We start from the raw sequence: 18,194 nt of genomic DNA on the forward strand, positions 1-18,194 counted from the left end.
GGACTCACAGTGTCCTGTGGGACAGGCTGGCTCCTGTATGAACAAATGCACCTGCCTGTGAGGCTGGGCTTCCCAGACTCCCTGGAAGGGGGAGCCCACACCTGGGTCCCTGTGCTGTGGCCTCCGTGGTGAAGCTGGATGTTTCTCTGGAATGCCATGTTTTATGGTTATTTTTTAATATGGATTTTGCTTCGTCTTTCATAAAACAACCACATGTATTTTAGTATAAAAATAATATGTTACTCTCTATATTTGGATGAAATCACTTCTCTGGAATGATTATGTGGTTTTGAATGCTTCTGGCACATTGCCAGGTGCTCCCAGATTTGCTAACCCAAGATTTAGCAGCAAGACAGTCCCCTAAGGTGAGCTGTGGAGGGGAGCTCTGTGGGGACAGCAGGGCCTCAGCCCCACCTCCTGAGGTGCCCTGGAGCTGCTTCCCCAAGGGTGCCTCTTGCTGAATATCCTGACCACTGCGCATGGGCACCTCTTTATTCATTCCAGCCTGAGCCTGGGCACCCAGGGCTTCCCTGATGCCACCAGTGCAGCAGAGACCACCTAGGGATTCTGGGCCACTGAAAGCTTGGCAGAGATAGAGATTCCAGGCCTCCCTCAGATCTGGGTAGGGCCCCCAGAATCTGTGTTTTAACAAGCTCTTGAGTTGGTTCTTCTGCAAGCTCCTGTTTGAGAATTCCCAGAAACCAAACTCCATTAAAGTGTTGGAAATGCCAGAAAGGAAACAGGTGTGGAAAGCGGCAGGTCGGCCATCACCACAGTCTGCTGCCCACAGCGGGCTGAGGACAGGGCGTGTCCAGAAGGCACTTCCGGTACTGTCTGCTCCCCAGCTCCTCCTGCTCAGGCTGGGCTTTCCCTCATCTGCTGGCCCACCTGCTGGAGGAGTTCTCTGCTGTGCCATCCTGGAGTTCATGTGGGGGCCATGAGCCAGGATGGCTGGGCCCGACCTCACCCTGCACCTGTGCAGCACTTAGCCCCGGCCTGGCTGGGGACCCAAAGCCATAAGGAAAGGAGGAGGCAGGTGCCACAGCCGCCCTGCAGCATCACGCAGGTGGCACACCACGCAGGCTGTCACAGTGATCACAACAGCACAGTGTGCATGCCAACTGCATTTCCCCATCCAGATTACTGCTGTGGCCGGATGCAGTGGCTCACGCCTGTAATCCCAGCACTTTGGGCAGCTGAGGTGGGCAGATTACTTGAGATCAGGAGTTCAAGACCAGCCTGGCCAACATGGTGAAACCCTGTCTCTACTAAAAACACAAAAATTAGCTGGGCATGATGGGGCACACCTGTAATCCCAGCCACTCAGGAGGCTGAGGCAGGAGAATCGCTTGAACCTGGGAGGAGGAGGTTGCAGTGAGCTGAGATTATGCCACTGCACTCCAGCCTGGGCGACTGAGACTCTGTCTCAAAAACAAAACAAAACAAAAACCAAACAAACAAAAAAACAGATTACTGCACAAAGTCCTGCCTGAATGAATGGGCTGTTAGGAATAACAGAAGTACTAGTGGTTTCTCCTTTTTAAATTCAGTAGCAAAACCTTTGGCTCAAGAGACATATCATCCAGAATCCCAGTACATAAAACAGGCTGAAGTAGGATTTCCCCTGGTTGGGACAAGTGGGGACTGGATCTTTGTCCCTCCAGCCTCAGCCCCACTTCCTGGGGTAGCCCTGGGCAGCTTTGCAGAAGGCGAGGGCCCCTTAGAGTATGGTTTGACAGTGAGTGGGGCAGCTAGAACCCCCAGGATGTGTGGCTACCCCCAGAGCAGGGTTAAAGATGGGCAGTCGCAGGTTCAAATCCCCTTTCTGCCACTTACTAGCTGGTGGACGCTGAGTGCGTTGCTGTACTTCTCCAAGCCTGTTTCTTTCTTTGTAGAGTGGGGGTAAAGTAGAGGCCCAGTGGCTGAAAGGATAAAATGAGATAAAGCACTACAGGAAAGTTCCTTTGTAAAATGTTATCACTATTTCAGATTTACTTTGCTCTAAAGAGGTCTTTGTGTATTTAAACAACAGTTGAAATATGAATATAAAAGGCAGCTTTTCCACTTCCTATAGTTGTTATGCAAATGTCAGGACCCTGTGATGTGCACACTATGACTTTGCCTCCCTCCAGGAGCGCCAGTATACCTGTCACCTGTTACAGCTTCCTAGAGCAGGCGATTCTGGAGATGGGGCAGCCCCTGGCCCTGGAGGAAGGAGCCTGCTTATCTGAATCCTTAGTGGGATTCAGTGGTTGCTTGATTCCTTGAGAGATAGAAATCTGGGTGGTCATACTTGCCATTCTCCCAACTCAGGCTCCCCCAGGACCCGTTGTGGCAAGTTCTGGCAAATAGCAACACTCTTAGGATGACACAGCCTTTACGCTCTGAGGACTGCAGATCAGATCCAGACTCTGTTGTTACGACTGAGGAACCTTCCCAGGATCACACAGGAGGGCATGAGAGCAAGAGCTGGGGGTCTCCTGACTGCTGGCCCAGGACTTTTCCCTTTGTCCCCAGTCTGTGTCCAACACTTGTGCCAGGGGACTGACTTCTCAGCCCTCCCCTGTTCACTCTCGTTTTTTGATGACATGGGTGATGGGCATTCCCCACTGCAAGGACAGCTAGCTGCCTGCTGGTCATGTCACCATTTGGAGTGGATCGGGGCATAGGAGCGCCCATGTGAGAACCAGCAATGGTGGTTTACTTAGAGCTTACTGCGACCACGGAGGTATCAGCCACCATCACCTGCATTTGGCAAAGATGCAAAGAGAGGCAGGGGAGTGGGTCACTTTGAAACAGATGAAAGGGAAGGCTCAGATACACGCTGATTGGAGGTTATCGGCATGGGGAATCCAGAAGCAGCCAATGAGAGTGGGGCATCCTTTGTCCTCTGTGACCAGGAAGTGGGGCATGTTTGGCTTTCTCTGGAGGGTCCTACTAAACTGGAAATGGGGAAAAATTTAGGAAAGCTGGCAGTTATTGATCAAATCTTGGCCATTTGGGGCTGATTGCTGCAGAGGCTGTGGTCTGGCTTCCTGGGCAGGTTACTGCAGACTGTGGATCAGAGTTCCACCTTTACATGTGGCCTGGCCATTGTCCCTTGGGGGGACTGGGTGCTTGCTGTAGAACGTGGGCTGCAGAGACCTGCAGCTGGGACCCACTTGGTTCCCTGGTGGTGCTGGAGCTGGGATGGGTGAGGGGCAGTCTGTGGCCCCATTGTAGAGAAGGAGAAATGGCATCACCCACAAGCTCAGGTGGGATTGTCACTGACTCCTGGTCCCTCAAGATAGGGCTCAGTGGCTGGGAGAGTGGGCTCTGGCTGTTGAGAAACAGGTCCTTGGAATGTGACTCTGGGGACCATAGCAAATGATAAACATTCATGGTGACCACCCAGGCTAGCCCCATTTTTTTTTTTTTTTTTTTTTTTTTTTTTTTTTTGAGACAGGGTCTTACTCATTTACCTAGGCTGGAGTATAGTGGTGTGTGATCTCAGCTAACTACAGCTTCAGCCTCCCAGACTTAACTGATCCTCCCACCTCAGCCTCTCAAATAGCTGGAACTACAGGCACACACTACCATGCCTGGCTACTTTTGTCTACTTTTTGTAGAGATGAGGTTTCACTATGTTGCCCAGGGTGGTCTTGAACTCCTGGGCTCAAGTGATCCTCCTGCCTCGGCTTCCCAAAGTGCTGGGATTACAGGCATGAGCCACTGTGCCCGGCCTGGCCCCATTTAGTTTTTAAGGCCCAGAGTGAAGTCTGCTGAGTAGAAAGCATAAGTGAGCCTAGACATCACCAGGCAGCTCCCGGGACCCCAGGCCTCTGCCATGGCCCTGCGGTGACTTGCATACAGGACCCACTTGGCAGCTTGTGAAGCATTTCTGTGTCAGTTGCCTCCTTCTTCCCTTTGACCTCCAGTAAGGAAACATGGTTGGGGAAGTTGAGTGACTGGTCCAGATCCTATACAAGTTCTCCTACATCCCCCTCTGCTGCTCCTGTCTCAGCAAAGGCCAGAATCTCCCCAGGCCCCACTGGAGGTGGCCAACAATTCGCACAGAGCCTCCCTCCATGCACCTGCTGCCCAGCTGTTGGGCACTTTCACTATGCCAGGCTCTGCACACCTTGGCGTTTTCACAGGGCTCTTCTCTCTGCCCGGAGCACAGCTTTTGTGACTCTGCTCGTTTTTCCATCCTGGCCTTCTCTGAAGCCCCTGTCCAATGAGGCTGGCTTGGACTCCCAGGGTTAGTCCCTGTCCTCAGGTGATTCTCACTCTTGTGATTGCTTCTCCAAGGAAGCCCATTGCTGTTGCAAATAACATTGTCCTGGTGTGAATTTCAGAAGTCCATTTATTGGTACTCTGAGAATTTTCTCATTGAAAAAATAAAACCAGCCAGGCACAGTGGCTCTTGCCTATAATCCCAGGACTTTGAGAGGGCAAGGCGAGAAGACCACTTGAGCCCAGGAGCTTGAGATCAGCCTGGGCAACATAGCAAGACTCCATCTCGACAAAAAATATTTTTTTTAATTAGCCAGGTGTGATGGTGTGTGCCTGTGTCCCAATTACTAGGGTGGCTGAGGTGAGAGGATCACTTGAGCCCAGGAGGTCAAGGCTGCAGTGAGCTGTGAGCAGTGAGCACCCCAGCCTAGGTGACAGAGACCCTGTCTCAAAAAAACAAAAACCCAAAAAACAAAAAGACACCAAACAGCTGAATTTAAGAATAAAGTATGAAAAGTGCATTAGTTTAAAGTACGCAGTTTGCATCATTGGAAAGGAGGTGGATTTCTGTATTTGGTTAAGCTGCACCCTGGCTTTGAAGAGTCATGCTGTCCATGTGTCTCAGTTGTGGAAGGATCAGCAGTCTTCTGTTCAGACCCAGTTAAGCTGGCTGTGTCTAGGACATGTCTCTGCCATGCATGTACACCCGGTTCTGAGCAGTTGGTGCCCATTGGTGGTCTGCCGTGTGGGTGGGCACATCTGGGAATGGTGCCACAGGCCCCCTGGGTGGCCAGAGTGGTGGATGCTCTTATGTGTCAATCACTGTCACCAGAACTGCCTGAGCCACAGGGAGCCAGGCTGCTGCTCAGCCTGTCTGAGCGTTGGAGCTGTCAGCCGCGGCAGCTGCCGCCTCTCACCCCGTATGCTGCACGCCTGCCTGCAGAACGTGGCCTGGTCTGCGCGTCTGTCTGCCGTCAGGAATACACAGCAGGAAAGCGGGTGTCTGTCCATGCACACATGTGCACGCAACAAGAACATGCCAGCACATGCCTGCAATCCATCCAGGAGCACCCCACCTACCTCATGCAACCTCTGTGGACCCAACTCATGTTTGGTGGCCCTCATGGCCTGCACTAGTTCCGATGACCCCCGTGCTCACCAGGAAGTCAGGAGCTGCAGTTCCAGGCCTGTTCCCTGCAGACCTCCCTTTGAAGCCCCTGTTGCCCTGTCCCTAGTGACAAGATTCTAATCATGACCAGCTGTCCTTCCAATGAAGGGAGAAGAGGGCACCCTTCCTCCACGTCAGTGAGGAGTTTTGTCTCCTGTCAGTGCAGAGGGTGGGCTGGAGGGCGGGCACTGCAGAGCCAGGCCGTGCGCCTGCAGACAGCTGGGTGGATGCTGATATAGGAATGGAGGAGGAGGAGGACCAGGGAGGAGAGGATTGAGGGGGCCCCCGAGTGATAGCCCATGTGTGCGACCTGACCCGACTCCGTGTTCATGACAACCCTGAGGTGTTTGTGCTAGGAGAAGGGTGAAGAAATGGCTCAGAGGCTGAGTGACGCACCTCTCATATGGAATTACTGACCCCCTCACTGAGATCAGAAATCTGTCATCACCTTAGACAATTCCCTTCTGCCAGCTGATCACCTCAACTGTCCAGATGTATAAGCACGTTTGCCTTCTGAAGTTCCCCCTAGCCTGTCTTCCCCTCGCATCACTGCTGCTCCCCTAGTCTAGGCTCTGGTCGTTTCTTTTATGGACCATGAGCAAAGCTTCCCTGGAGAGACCTGACTCTCAGCCTGTTCCCTCATGGCACTACGTCTGCTGCAAACCTAAGGGGTCCCCTTTCACCAAGAGGAATCTGGGTTCCCAGTTATGTCTTAGTCACACCCCCTGCAGACCCTCACAGTGTGACTCTCAGGTCCTGTACCTGAGAGGCTATTTAGCTCCATTCCACAAAGTTCACTTCCTGTCTCCACATCACCTCCTCCAAGAAGTCTTCCCTGAGCCCTCAGGCTTGGTTGGCTCTGTCTGTGCTCTGCCGTGACAGAGCAGAACACCCTGTGTGCTAATGAACAGTTTCCTTTTTTTTTTTTTTTTTTTGGAGACAAAGTCTCGCTTTGTCACCCAGGCTGGAGTGCAGTGGTGTGATCTGAGCTCACTGCAACCTACATCCCTGGGGTTCAAGTGATTCTCTTCAGCCTCCCGAGTAGCTGGGATTACAGGCATGCACCACCATGCTGCGCTAATTTTTGTATTTTTAGTAGAGATGGGATTTCATCATCTTTGCCAGGCTGGTCTCAAACTCCTGGCCTCCCGCAAACTTTTTGCTTTAAACTAAAGCACTTTTCGTATTTTATTCTTAAATTCACCCGCCTCAGCCTCCGAAAGTGCTGGGATTACAGGCATAAGCCACCTCGCCCGGCCATAATGATCAGTTTCTATGTGACCCTGCTCTGCCATGAGCTTCTGGGGACAGCGGCAGCTCGTCCTCATCTTCGTTCCCTCGTCCCCGGCACAGGTTCTTGCAGGTGGGAGGTTCTCAGTGACTGCTCGCCATCAAAGGTGCTCATGAGGGAAGGAATTAGTTGCTCATAGAGTAGCTGAGGGCCTGGCAGCAAGGCCAGTGGAGTCAGCCAGGAGATCTTTGGAGAAGGGGCTTTCGCACTTAGGGCGCTGTCTGAGACTGGGTCTAGGAGCCTATCCCTCTTCCCTCCCTGCCCCTCCCGCCTTGAGGAATAGGTTAACAGAATCCTGAGATGGAGATGTGCTGGCACCCTGCTCTCTGCCTACCTGTCCTCCACCTGTCCATCCCTGCTCCCCTCCGTCCATCACCCATCCTCTCATCCAGAGTTTATCAAGGCATCTGTTCTGGACCAGGCACATTACTAAGTCCCCAGAGCCTGAAAGTTTTGGACCGCTCAGGACAGGACCCTGGGGCTTTTAGGCACCAAAACTCTGTATTTCCTGCTTCTTCCTTGATTCCCCTGAAGATGGTCTGGAGAGTTGGGGAGGTAGAGAAGGCAGCCCAGGTGGCATGGGTGGGTGGGGGTAGGGTACAGACCATGCCTGCCGGAGCCGCCTGCGTGTGCTATACATCCATTTTATTTCAGTTCAAGACAACAAAAGGGTAAACATGTCTCTAGGGAGAAAAACAAGGACATGATCCAGTTGGAGGAGAAAACTCACATGGAAGGAAAGTTCGGCCTCCTGTGTGCTGTCAAGACCAGGTGCAGGCATAGGAAGGGGCACCACGGCTTCTCCAGAGAGACCTCCTCAGGCCTGTTCTCTCTCGCTTCCTTTGCTCCTCAGATGGCTCGCTTCCCTCTGTGCGCCCTCTGATTTCTGGTCAATGCAAAGCCTCTTTCTCCCCTGCCCCGAGGGACCTGTGGCTGGGTACATGCAAGTTCGATCCCCAGGAGCCAGGGAGGGCCTGCTTGTTTCTGAGGGGACAGTTGGGGGTGTGGCATGGAGCTGCTGCTGGGGGAGGCTGCAGAGCAGCCTCAGACCTGCTCTCCCTGAGAGCTGCCACCTGGGTAGGGGCTAGGGCGGCTCTCCACCCTTCCTCACCACAGTGCCTGCTGGGGCCAGGAGCAAGGGCCACGCAAAGGGCAGCAGAGATGGGGAACGAAGTGGAGAGAAGCATCGGGCAGAAGAGCGGCTGTAAGCCTGACTGACTGTGGAATTCCATAGGAGACTGAACACAGCCTCCTGTGTTCAGGGCCTGCTTGGGTTTCCGACTCAGTGGGTCTTGGCTGGGGTCAGCTTTGCTGTCTGCCCCAGGAGGCCATGGCCCTTGTTTGGTACCCACTTCCTAGGAGTCATGAGAGCCGAGCTGGCTCTGCCTGATTGGTGAGAATAAAGGGGAGAACGTCTGAGTAAGAGCAGGCGAGCCCTGGCTCCTCTAGGTCTCAGAGGAGCAGAAGCTGAAGATTTCTGGAAAGCACTTGCCCTTAGGGTGGAGAATCCAAGCTCCCTCCACCTCACCTCCAGCACTACAAGCAGGGCCTGAGGGTGGTACACAGCAGAGGAGGTCCCTCATGGCCTGAGCTGGGTGGAGAAAGCACAGGACCAGGCAGATGGGCCTTCTTGGAGCAGTCCCTGCCACTGCGTCTCTGCTCCCCATCACTACCCTTGAAACATGCCACTTTCTCCCCAGAGAACAGCAGGATCAATCCTGTTATCCCTGCCCCATCCTATATCACCTTCTTCATGGGACATTTGGAGGGGACAAGAGGATAGGACCACGAGTATGACCATCCTCAATCTAGACCCAGCCTGCCTGTCCCTTCCCTGCTGTGTGGCCGTGGGCAGACACTCAGCTTCTCTGGACCACTGTTTCCTCATCCAACAAACAAGCCCTGCAGAGATCCTTCCCCTGGGACTGGGCTCTGAGCTCAGAGGGTGCTCTGTCCTGCAGCCTTCCAGCAGGGAGCCTTCCTGGCTTTCATAGTTTCTCCTCACCTCGGCTGGGCGCCTGGGATTCTGCCAGACCTCAGACTCCAGACTGTGGGAATGGTCACCTTGCGGGGACCTGCCCCTCCAGCACCCAGGGCCATTCTGCTATTTTTATCTGCCATTGGTTAATCTGTATCATTGTGTAGGCCAGCCTCTCGGTGCAGTTTTGCCGCAGCGTGTTACCGGCATGAGCTCAGATGGTGACCTCACATAGTGACCTCAGTCCAGTGGAACTGCCCGCCAGGCGGGCAGGCACGCGGAATTTCAGTTTCCAGTAAAGAGCATATTCTCATTATTTTCAGGAACCTTAAAATGGCTAACAGGCATCATCAGCGGGGATTGAATGCCTGTTAAAGTAATTGTTAAAGTAAAATCAAGTGTGTTTACTTACTGGCAGTATCACTTACAGTGATGTACACAGATCCTGAGCATTCAGCTCCATGCGTGTTTACTTATCCTGCCAGTAACCACCGCCTGGATCAAAACTAAAGTACTCCCACACCCTAGAAGCTTCCATCCTGCCCTGTCCTAGTTTCTTGCAGCAGGGTCTGGCCCAGAGCAGGACTTCCTCAGCCAGTGGGCAAGTGCACTGTAATGGGACCTAGGGTGGCAGAGCCGGAGCCGGGGAGGTGGGCAAGTCCCAGAGAGGCTTCCTGAAAGAGGGGGGCTGCTCCACAGAACCCAAGTGTTAACTAGAACAATGGTGGTTTTACCATGCAAAGGAAACAATAAGGCACTTACCAAGGCTGCTTTCTGCCCTCCTGAGTCCTAGCCCTGAGGTTTGTGGCTCAAGACCAGGTCCATCCCCATTTCTGAGTGGCTGTGGAATGCGGTTCTCTGAGCCTGGCCCCCAAGTGCTGAGACCCTGAGACCAGGCAGCTGTCTCCACCTTCCAGATGGGAGCGTGATCTCTGGCCTGTGACCACATGGCAGACTCAAGGCCTGAAGGCGTCTAAGAGCTGGGGTTGTCTGGCAGCCGCCTGCTCCTCCTGACAGTGGTCATTTCTTGAACACAGGGCACAGCTGCCCACAGTAGCAGGGGCCTTACCACTCTGTCATTGGGGAAACCTGCTCCTCAACCACCTTTGCTGGCCTGCTTTTCTCCCCTGGGATGGAGGACTTGTTCTTCCCTTGGTCGTGTGACCATCTGTTAGAGATTTCAGAAAGTCTTCAGCTCCACCTGCCTGGACTGCTCTGGGTGGCCCTCTCCAGGCTTTCCCTGGTCCCTCTGGCCTGGTCTTTTCTGGCCCATGGCATCCAGCCGCCCCCCTGCAGGGCCCAGCGCCTGTGTGGATCTGACCAGGCCACCTGGACACTTGTGGGAAATCCTCACCTTGTGCTTTGTCTGTGATTCTCCAGCTCCAAGAAGCCCAAGAAACATCCCAAAGTGGCCGTGAAAGCCAAGCCCTCACCCCGGCTCACCATCTTTGACGAGGAGGTGGACCCTGATGAGGGGCTCTTTGGCCCGGGCAGGAAGCTATCTCCGCAGGGCCCCTCGAAGGACATGTCATCCATGGACCGTAAGTAGAGCCCCAGGGTCTGCTCCTGGTGTCCTCTCAGTGCCCAGCCCAGTCACCAGGCAGGGTCTGGACTCACCCGGCATGAATAGGACCCATATCTCCCCTGTCCTGTTTAGATGTGATATAGACTGAGCTTTGGAGGGAGCTTTCCTGCTGGAGGAATTGAGCCTCACACCTGGTTCCCCACAGCCTGGAAAATTCTGGGACTGTGGGTTTCCTCTAAACATCCCGCCAAAGAGGAGGATGGTTTCCTTTGCTGCTTCGAGAAGTGCTTCCATGACATCTGTGGGCAGATGTGGGCCCTGGGTTTCCAGGCACCGTTTGTGTGGAAAGCGATAGGGCCTGCCTGGGGCACGTGTGTGACTGTAGGTTTGGATTTAATGGGACTCTCTGCCACCTGCGTGGACTGCCCTGGAGGGCTCTGTGCAGAGTTGGCAGAGGGAAAACTGAGCGGCCTTGGGACATCTCCACTCGTCCCCGGGTCTCTTTCCTCACATGCCCAGGTCATCCTCCGGTGAGGGGAGTTGATGCCACCCACTAATTCAGCCCATACTTGGTGAGCCCTCACTGAGGGCCGGGCCCAAGAACATGCTGAGGAGTGAGACCTAGTCCCCGCCCCTAGTCCCTATCCTGAGGGCCTCGGGGACCCCTGGGGAGACAGGTCATCGCCTGACAGTTACAAAGCAGCACCAGTTATGACAGGTTGAGCAGAGGCATCAATTCCTGTAGGACTGCCCAGAAGACTTCCTGGGGTGGGGCAGAGAGAGAGTGGCCATGGCATCCCAGCCTAGAGGCTTCCTCTGACCCCCCCTGCTGCTGCCTTCCCACAGCCCTGAAGCTGTTTGATGATCCTGACCTCGGCGGGGCTGTCCCCCTGGGTGACTCCCTCCTGCTGCCAGCCGCCTGTGAGAGTGGAGGGCCCACGCCCAGCCTTGGCCACAGGGATGCCTCCAAGGAACTGTTCAGGTACCACCTGTCCCCAGTGGCGCTTGGCCAGCTCTGAGAGTGTCCTGGACAGAGCCAAGGGCCCGGCTCATTTGAGGGCATTGCCCAGTCACAGCCCCAGCCTCCTCTGAGGGGAGGACCCCAGGCCTGTGAAAAGTAGAAGCCTGTGGGTGCACATTGGGTGAGAGGCGGTGAAGGAGGCTGAGGGGGAGGATCCGCAGCCCAGGGCTGCTCAGCTAGTTCCAGAAAGAGAGAACTTTGTGTGCACAACCAGTCTTTCTTTTCACAATCGTATTTTCACAGTTTATATAAAGAATAATTAAATTATATAATTGCAAGAGCAGGTATAACTGGCATAAGCAAGTTTGGGAACAAATTAAATTGACTCATGGCAGCATGCAGCCCATTCAGCGAGGGGGCAAAGTGCAGGTGTCCTGGTGATGGCCTCTCTGCCGGAGGGCCCGGTCAGCAGCTTTCACAGAAGGAAGGGAGAGTGAGGCCTCATCTGTCACATGGAGGTCAATTGGCAGAACCTGTGCCAGTGACGGCTCCTATTTCCTGAGTCTTTGCTGTGTACGCAGTAAGCCAGACTCCTTACATGTTCTCTTATGTAATCTTCACGACAGCCCCCTAAGGTAGATGCTATTTTCTCCATATTATAAGAAATCAAGTGTGGGAGGCCACCTGGCTAAGGCCCCGCTCTGCCCCTGGCCTGGCCTCTCCACTTCATCAGGGACTGTCTGAGCACTTGGCTGGATGATCTGCCTCCCCACCCAGCCCCCCAGTTCTCCCCAGGCCTTTACCTCCGCTGGCCACATTCTCAGCAGGCTCAGTGTTGTGCGTGTCTCCAGCTCCTCCTCCATGCTCCAGGACACAGGACTGTGCCAGGATTCACAGGAAGCCAGGCCGCCTCTTTCCAGGAACAGCTTATGTGACACCAAGGCATGCAGGCCCTGGAGGCTGTCATCTGTACCCCTCATTAGCAGCCTCGGGCTATTAGACAGCCCTGCAAGTGCCCGCCAAGCCTGAGTCACCGTGACGGCTTCTGGTATTTACATGTCCCCAAGGCCCCTGGCATCTGTTCAGTCTCATCCTGTGTCCTCTCTCCTGACATCCCAGCGGGCTGGAAGAAACCAGGATTGTTATTTTATTAGAGGGAAACCGAGGCACAGGGAAATGAAATACTAGAGTCTGCCTGGGGAGCAGCAGGGCCAGGCCAAGCATGTCTAGGAGTCCATGTGTCCCTGTGGGGTGGCTCTCGTGGGACCTTTCCGGCCTAGTTTATTCTAAATCCATTACTTCCCAACCTGTGTTCTGCGGAACATGGTACAGTGGGGTGGTCAAAGGCTACTCAAAGAGGCTCTGTGGCTGATGAATTGGGGAAATGCCACAAAAAGCAGGGCTCGTAGTGTGCGGGCCAGCACCACACGGCACTTCACGTTCTCATTCGTCCCGCAGAGCGCTTGGGGAATCCCTGCTCAAAAAGTGTGGGTCCCGCACCCCCACCTTCACTTTAGCAGACATCTGCTAATGAAAGGATTAGCTGCTTTTCTTTTTTTTAAATTCAGACAAATTCAAAAACAGCTGTAACACTAGGATTAGCTTCTTGAGAGCAGGAACCACATTCATTCTTTGTGTCTGCCCTGTGACTATCCAGGGAGTAGCTGGGCTTCCTCATAATAAAGAATGTTCTGATAGTCATTCATTCATTCATGCTTTCACCCCTTCATTCATTCTGTCACTAGCCTCAGCCGCCCTGAGGCTGCGTGGGGTACACACTGAGCGGGTCGAGGCTGAGAAGGCTTTGTTCCTTCTGGCTGTGCAGCCACACCAGGGCAGGGCCCCTAGTCTAGATGTTTAGGTGAGTCTTGTCTTCCGCAGGGACCCAGGGAGAAGGAATGGGGCCAGGGTCTTAGAGCTCCCTTACCCCTCACTGGTTGACCTCACACCAGCTGGGCCTGGAGGAGAAAAGAGCTGGACCTTGCGTTAGTGAGAGCTAGTCCTAGTCATGACTCAGAAATAGGGTGCTTGGAAAAGGGGTGCCTTGTGGCCTCCTGTGTCCCAAGAGCAGCTATGCTGCCTCCCGCCGTGGCTGACCACCCATGTACACCTCCCACCTGGGAGCAAATCCAGCTGCTGATTAGTTCCAAAGAGTCACTGCTTTGCCAAGCAGGATAATCCTGAAATCTGACATAAGCCTCTAGCAGCTGCTTTATTTTCCAAAGGGCCCCTATTTGAGGATAATTCAGTCCCTTTGAGCTTTTCCCAGGTACCCTCAGCCTTCAATGGAGGCCGCCTCATGCCAGTGGAGCTGGCACCTGCCCTGGGGGAGTCAAGGAAGGGCTGCCACTTGGAGGGAGCTCCGGAACATCTGACCTGAGGTGGTCGGGAGCAGACTGGCCATGAATGACACCTCCTGAAATCGCCTCTACCCCAAGACAGCTGGTCTCTCTATGAAGGCCCGGCTTGGGCCAGTCCCTCTGGGTTTGTTCAAGAAGGACACCTTTTATTCATTTCTCTGCCATCCAAACAGACTCTGAATTCTCTCTCTGGGGTTTGTGCCCCATCACAGGAGGTTGAGCCAGGAAGCAGGCAGGGTGTCCGGAGCTCCTTCCACAGCTGGCTCCAGGCAGGCATCCACCCCTGGGGGTGCTGTGCTGGGCACCTCCATACTCACACAGGCTCTCTGGTAGTGCCAGGAGTTGTCCTGAGCAGAGGTATCGCCTCTCTATCCCCACCCCTGCATGGCCCTGCCCCAGGGCAAGAAGCCGCTGCTCATGAGCCTGCCTGGTTCTTCCTGTTCATTCTCATTCCCGCCTCCAGATCTCTGCTGTCTGCTCCCTTCTCCAGAATTCTGTTCCCTATTCATTCCAGGCTCACCCTTCTGAAAAGGCCCACCTTCCCAGGAGGGCTTCCCAGCCTGCTCTGGCCCAAGGGCTCACTCCCTTCTCTGGACTTCAACACCTTCTTTCCAGACCTTTACAATTGTGTGGCCCCTGTCTGACTGCGCTGGGGGTGTCCTTCATTGTAGATGGAGGCACTGCTTTTCTGTGCCTTATGCCCACTTGCTCAGACCCTGTGACTGTCAGTAGACATCAGTACATACGGCCTTCCTGTACATTTGGAAACTACTTTCCTTGTGTTCTCTTATTTGATCCTTGTAAGAATCCCTGTGAGGGTGGTAGAGCAAGTACAATCCCACTTTATAGAAGAGACTGAGGACCAGGGAGGAGGAGTGGCCTGAGGCCACCTGATGGAGGAGTTGCAGGGTGAGGAATGGAAGCCAGTTCTCCTCCCACAGTGCTGTGCTTCTGTGCACAGTTCCGTGCAGCAGTGCCAGTGACATTGTTACTCCTGCTTGTAGATGAGGAAGCCGAAGGCTGTAGAGACCAAGTGGGCACTCCAGGTCTTCTGCCTTCAGTACTTGTGCCTTCCCTCACCTGACTCCAGCATGGCTGAGCGATAGACGTAGAGATGCCCGTTAGCACAAGGGGAAACCTCACCCTGACACTGGAGTCCGAGTGCCCCAGCCAGGGGAACACACCCCAGAGAACCAGCCACATGCAGGCCAAGTCCTGTTCATCCTCACACTAGCTGTGGGTCTCAGGGCAAGGCCCTTTGCCTCTCTGCACCTCAGTTTTCTCATCTGTAAAACAGGGCTAATCTCTGCGACCACACAGTGTTTGGAGATTATTAAATGGGTTAATGAACGTGGAAATGTCTGGCCATCACGGGTGTTCAGCACAGAGCTGAGTGGGTGGAATGGATTGAATGAGTCTTCCACTGTGCATCTGGTCTCCAGAAATCAAGTTCTGGAGAATCAGTGGCCTGGCCTGTTTCCTGCCCTCAGCACCCAGGGATGGTCCTGAGTGACTGTAACACTGTCGGGGCTTTTTGCCCACCCACCAGTGGGAGATCAGAGGTCTGGAGTGATGACAGAGTTTTGGTGGGGCCTGGCCGAGGCCATCCTCAGCTCTCGCTGGGCTCTGTCTAGCACCCGTGTGGCCCACAGAGGGGCACTGTGGGCGGGCCAACCCTGCGCCACCATGGCTCAGCGCCCCTGGTTATTCTTTCTGTGGCTGAGCTTGCTTTGGATGAGGGCTCAGCTTCTGAGGGCCGATGTCCTGTTCCTTCCAACAAAGGCACTGTCACATACCATCCCCTCGAGGTCACTCGGCCTCCTGGGACTCCAGCATCCTCATCTGCATGATGGAAGCACAGTCATGCCTCCCCAGAGTGGCGTTTTGAGGATGAAATATGATAACGTGTCTGAAGTGCTCGGCACAGAGCGGGAACTCTGTACATAGTAGCTGGTGGTTATTTCTGAAGGGATTGGAGGGAAAGCTCCCTATAGAAGGCAGCGTGTGTCAAGTGGGGTCACCTGAAGAGCAACTCTCAGGAGGCTGCGTGGGGCCTGCCCTGTGCCTGCTTTGCTGTGGGTGGGAGGGAAGGAGAGCCCTGGCCTTCGTGTCTCCTCTGGGCAGGATGGGTGGAGGGGCCGGAGTGGAATGGGGCAGAGCAGGGCGGGGCCTTGACCTGGCCGAGGCTGGGCTCCCTGCAGCTGCCCAGCCCCGTGTGGGCACTGGCATTGCCTGGGGTCTTGTTCCTGTCGCGGGGTGGCAGTGTTATGCTCAGGGTTCCTCCCTGTGGTTCCCTAGAGTTGAAGAGGACTTGGACCAGATTCTGAACCTGGGGGCTGAGCCCAAACCCAAGCCCCAGCCTAAGCCCAAGCCACCAGTGGCAGCTAAGCCAGCGATACCCAGAAAACCAGCTCTTCCCCCCAAAGCGGGCCCGGCTGAAGCTGTGGCTGGGCAGCAGAAGCCGCAGGAGCAGATCCAAGCCATGGACGAGATGGACATCTTGCAGTACATCCGGGACCACGATACACCAGCCCAGGCCGCCCCCAGCCTCTTCTGACCCTTCCATGCCGGCCCCTGGCCCAGCAGGCCTGTCTGTGGGGACATCTGCATGAAGGGAAGGGACTGGGCCCTGCAGGGTCAGAACCTCCCCACCCCCAGGGGAGGCCAGGCAGAAGCCTGGGTCACAGCACCCACAACTGCATGGTTCCATTTTCTCCTGGGCTGTGGGGCTAAAGTAGAAGCCTGCAGGCTGCGGGAGTGGCTCTCACCCTAGGAGCTGCAGCCCAACGTGTCTTATTCCCCGTGGACATGAAGGGGAGGGAGGGTGTGGGGATGCCTTGCCGACCAGAAGCCCAGCCCCAAGGATGAAGCAAGACATGTGGGGCCCTAGCGAGGTGTCACGTGGGGCAGGGAAGCTTCGTGCCCACGGGTTCTGCCAGCCCCAGCACAGACCCAAACTGGGGCTGGGCCTCTAGCCCTCCTCTGCCTCTGTTCGCATAGTAAGAAGGAGTGACCAGGATCCTCCCCTTCCCCTACCCTAAGCTGCAGCCTAGGTGACTGACTGGCCTGGGCCTGGGGTGGGGAGGTCCCCAAGCCAAATTACTCTAGGGTCTCTGCTCCTCGTGGCTGCCAGGGGCCTGCAGGGTCTGGGTGGGTCTCCCAGGAGAGGAATACTGAGCGGGACATCAGCTGTCTGGAGTGTTCTGATGCAAGTCTCTCTCTCCTGAGCCTCCTCTTGATGCAAGCTCTAAAGGGAGAAGTCAGGCCCTGCCTCTCCAGGGTATAGACGGCCCTGCCAGGCCCCAGTTCTTCCTCCCTCCCTCTTTCCCAGGAAAGGCCAGCCCAGTCCATGGCCTTCTTGGGCCTCTGGGCACAGAGCCAATGTTCGTCATTGCAGCTCTCAGCAAACTGGGTCATAGCATTCCCCACAGCTCAGCCTGGGGCCTGGGCAGGGCTCCCAGCCTGCACTGCCTCCCACTGCCAGTGGGGCATGATTCTCTCAGGCTTCTGCCCCGAGGCCTTCGCCGTCCTCAGGGACTTGGTCAGTGGCCTTTCACCAGTGGAGCTGCCTTCCCGGGGAGAAGGAGCCGTGCGCCAGGGCAGGGCCCGTGCCTTAGACTTCTCCCGACCCCCAGAGCCCTGGCACACAGGTCTAGGCACCACACAGTGCTTTGAAAATTCTCAGTGAATGATGTTTAATAAAGCAAAAAATGTCAAGATGTCTTTCTTGGGTATAATTCTTCATGTTCAGAGCTAGTTTTTGGTTTTGGTTTGTTTTGTTTTTTAATGAAACAGTAGTTTTAAATGAAATGCAACCACTATTGTTCCTTGGCCCTGTCCTGCCTGGCAGAAGCATTGGGCGGGTGGGACTAGGACCCCAGACCCTTTTCTGATAGACACCAAAGCCAGCCCTGAGGGAGCCCCCAGTTGATGGTGCGGGTGGTTTGCAGCCATCAGTGTCGAGTGTCTCAGCTCCTGGCCCGTGCCAGGACTTGTCTGCTCTGTCCTGCATCTGATCACGTCCCTCTCCAGCTGTGCTGCCCTGTCCTGAGCAGCTTCCCCTCCACCCCTGCTAGAGTGAGAGGAAACAGGTGGTCTCGGGGTCGAGAGCTGACTTCCTCCTCCTCTGTCTTAACCCAGGCTCAGAGGGTCAGCTCCCTCCCCAGGGCTCTGAGCCGGCTCTGGGACAGCTCCAGCCCTGGCTCCACCCACTTGCTTTCCCCCTTCACACCCGCCCCTCCTTCCCAGCACTCAGCCCCAGGCCCTGCATCCCTTGCTGACTGCAGAGGAAGGTCTCAGTAGGAGTGGGGAGGGGGTGGGGCCAGGTCTTCCTCAGAGAGGTGGCCCCAGCTCTCCCCTGGGCTTTGTCCCCTCCCTGCCCTTTCTGCACCCTGATGCTGGCTCCCTGTCTCCTGCTCCCCACCTGCTTTGGGTCGGGTGACATAGGAGCAGAGGGTACAGCGGGGTAGGCGGCCACAGGGGCTGGTGCTCTGCTTGCGGTCACTGGCAGAACCTGGCCTGCCCGTTATGTATTCATCCACTGTGGGCGCCACCTCCTCAGTGGTCTGGACTCTGGACACCATCACAAAGGCCCCCAGATATTGATGCTCCAATATCTGTGGCTTGTTCTTCACCCGCAGGACTGTGACTCATGGCCAATCAGTGATCCTTGTCGCCTGATAAAGGCTGTGCCCGT

The 18,194-nt window shown here is 55.1% G+C and overlaps 1 protein-coding gene across 1 annotated transcript in view; it reads left to right on the forward strand.

Moving 5' to 3' along the window:
• The window catches only part of HS1BP3 (HCLS1 binding protein 3), a 33,375-nt gene extending 16,160 nt beyond the window's left edge, over positions 1-17,215 (forward strand). Inside the window, exons 5-7 of the mRNA XM_054475594.1 lie at positions 10,033-10,193; positions 11,024-11,159; positions 15,797-17,215. Coding sequence (XP_054331569.1) covers positions 10,033-10,193; positions 11,024-11,159; positions 15,797-16,055 — 556 coding nt within the window. The 3' untranslated portion in view covers positions 16,056-17,215. The remainder of the gene's footprint in view (positions 1-10,032; positions 10,194-11,023; positions 11,160-15,796) is intronic.
• The last annotated feature ends 979 nt before the right edge of the window (positions 17,216-18,194 follow it).

This window comes from Pongo pygmaeus, chromosome 12 (assembly GCF_028885625.2).
Source record: "Pongo pygmaeus isolate AG05252 chromosome 12, NHGRI_mPonPyg2-v2.0_pri, whole genome shotgun sequence".
Lineage (NCBI taxonomy): Eukaryota > Metazoa > Chordata > Mammalia > Primates > Hominidae > Pongo > Pongo pygmaeus.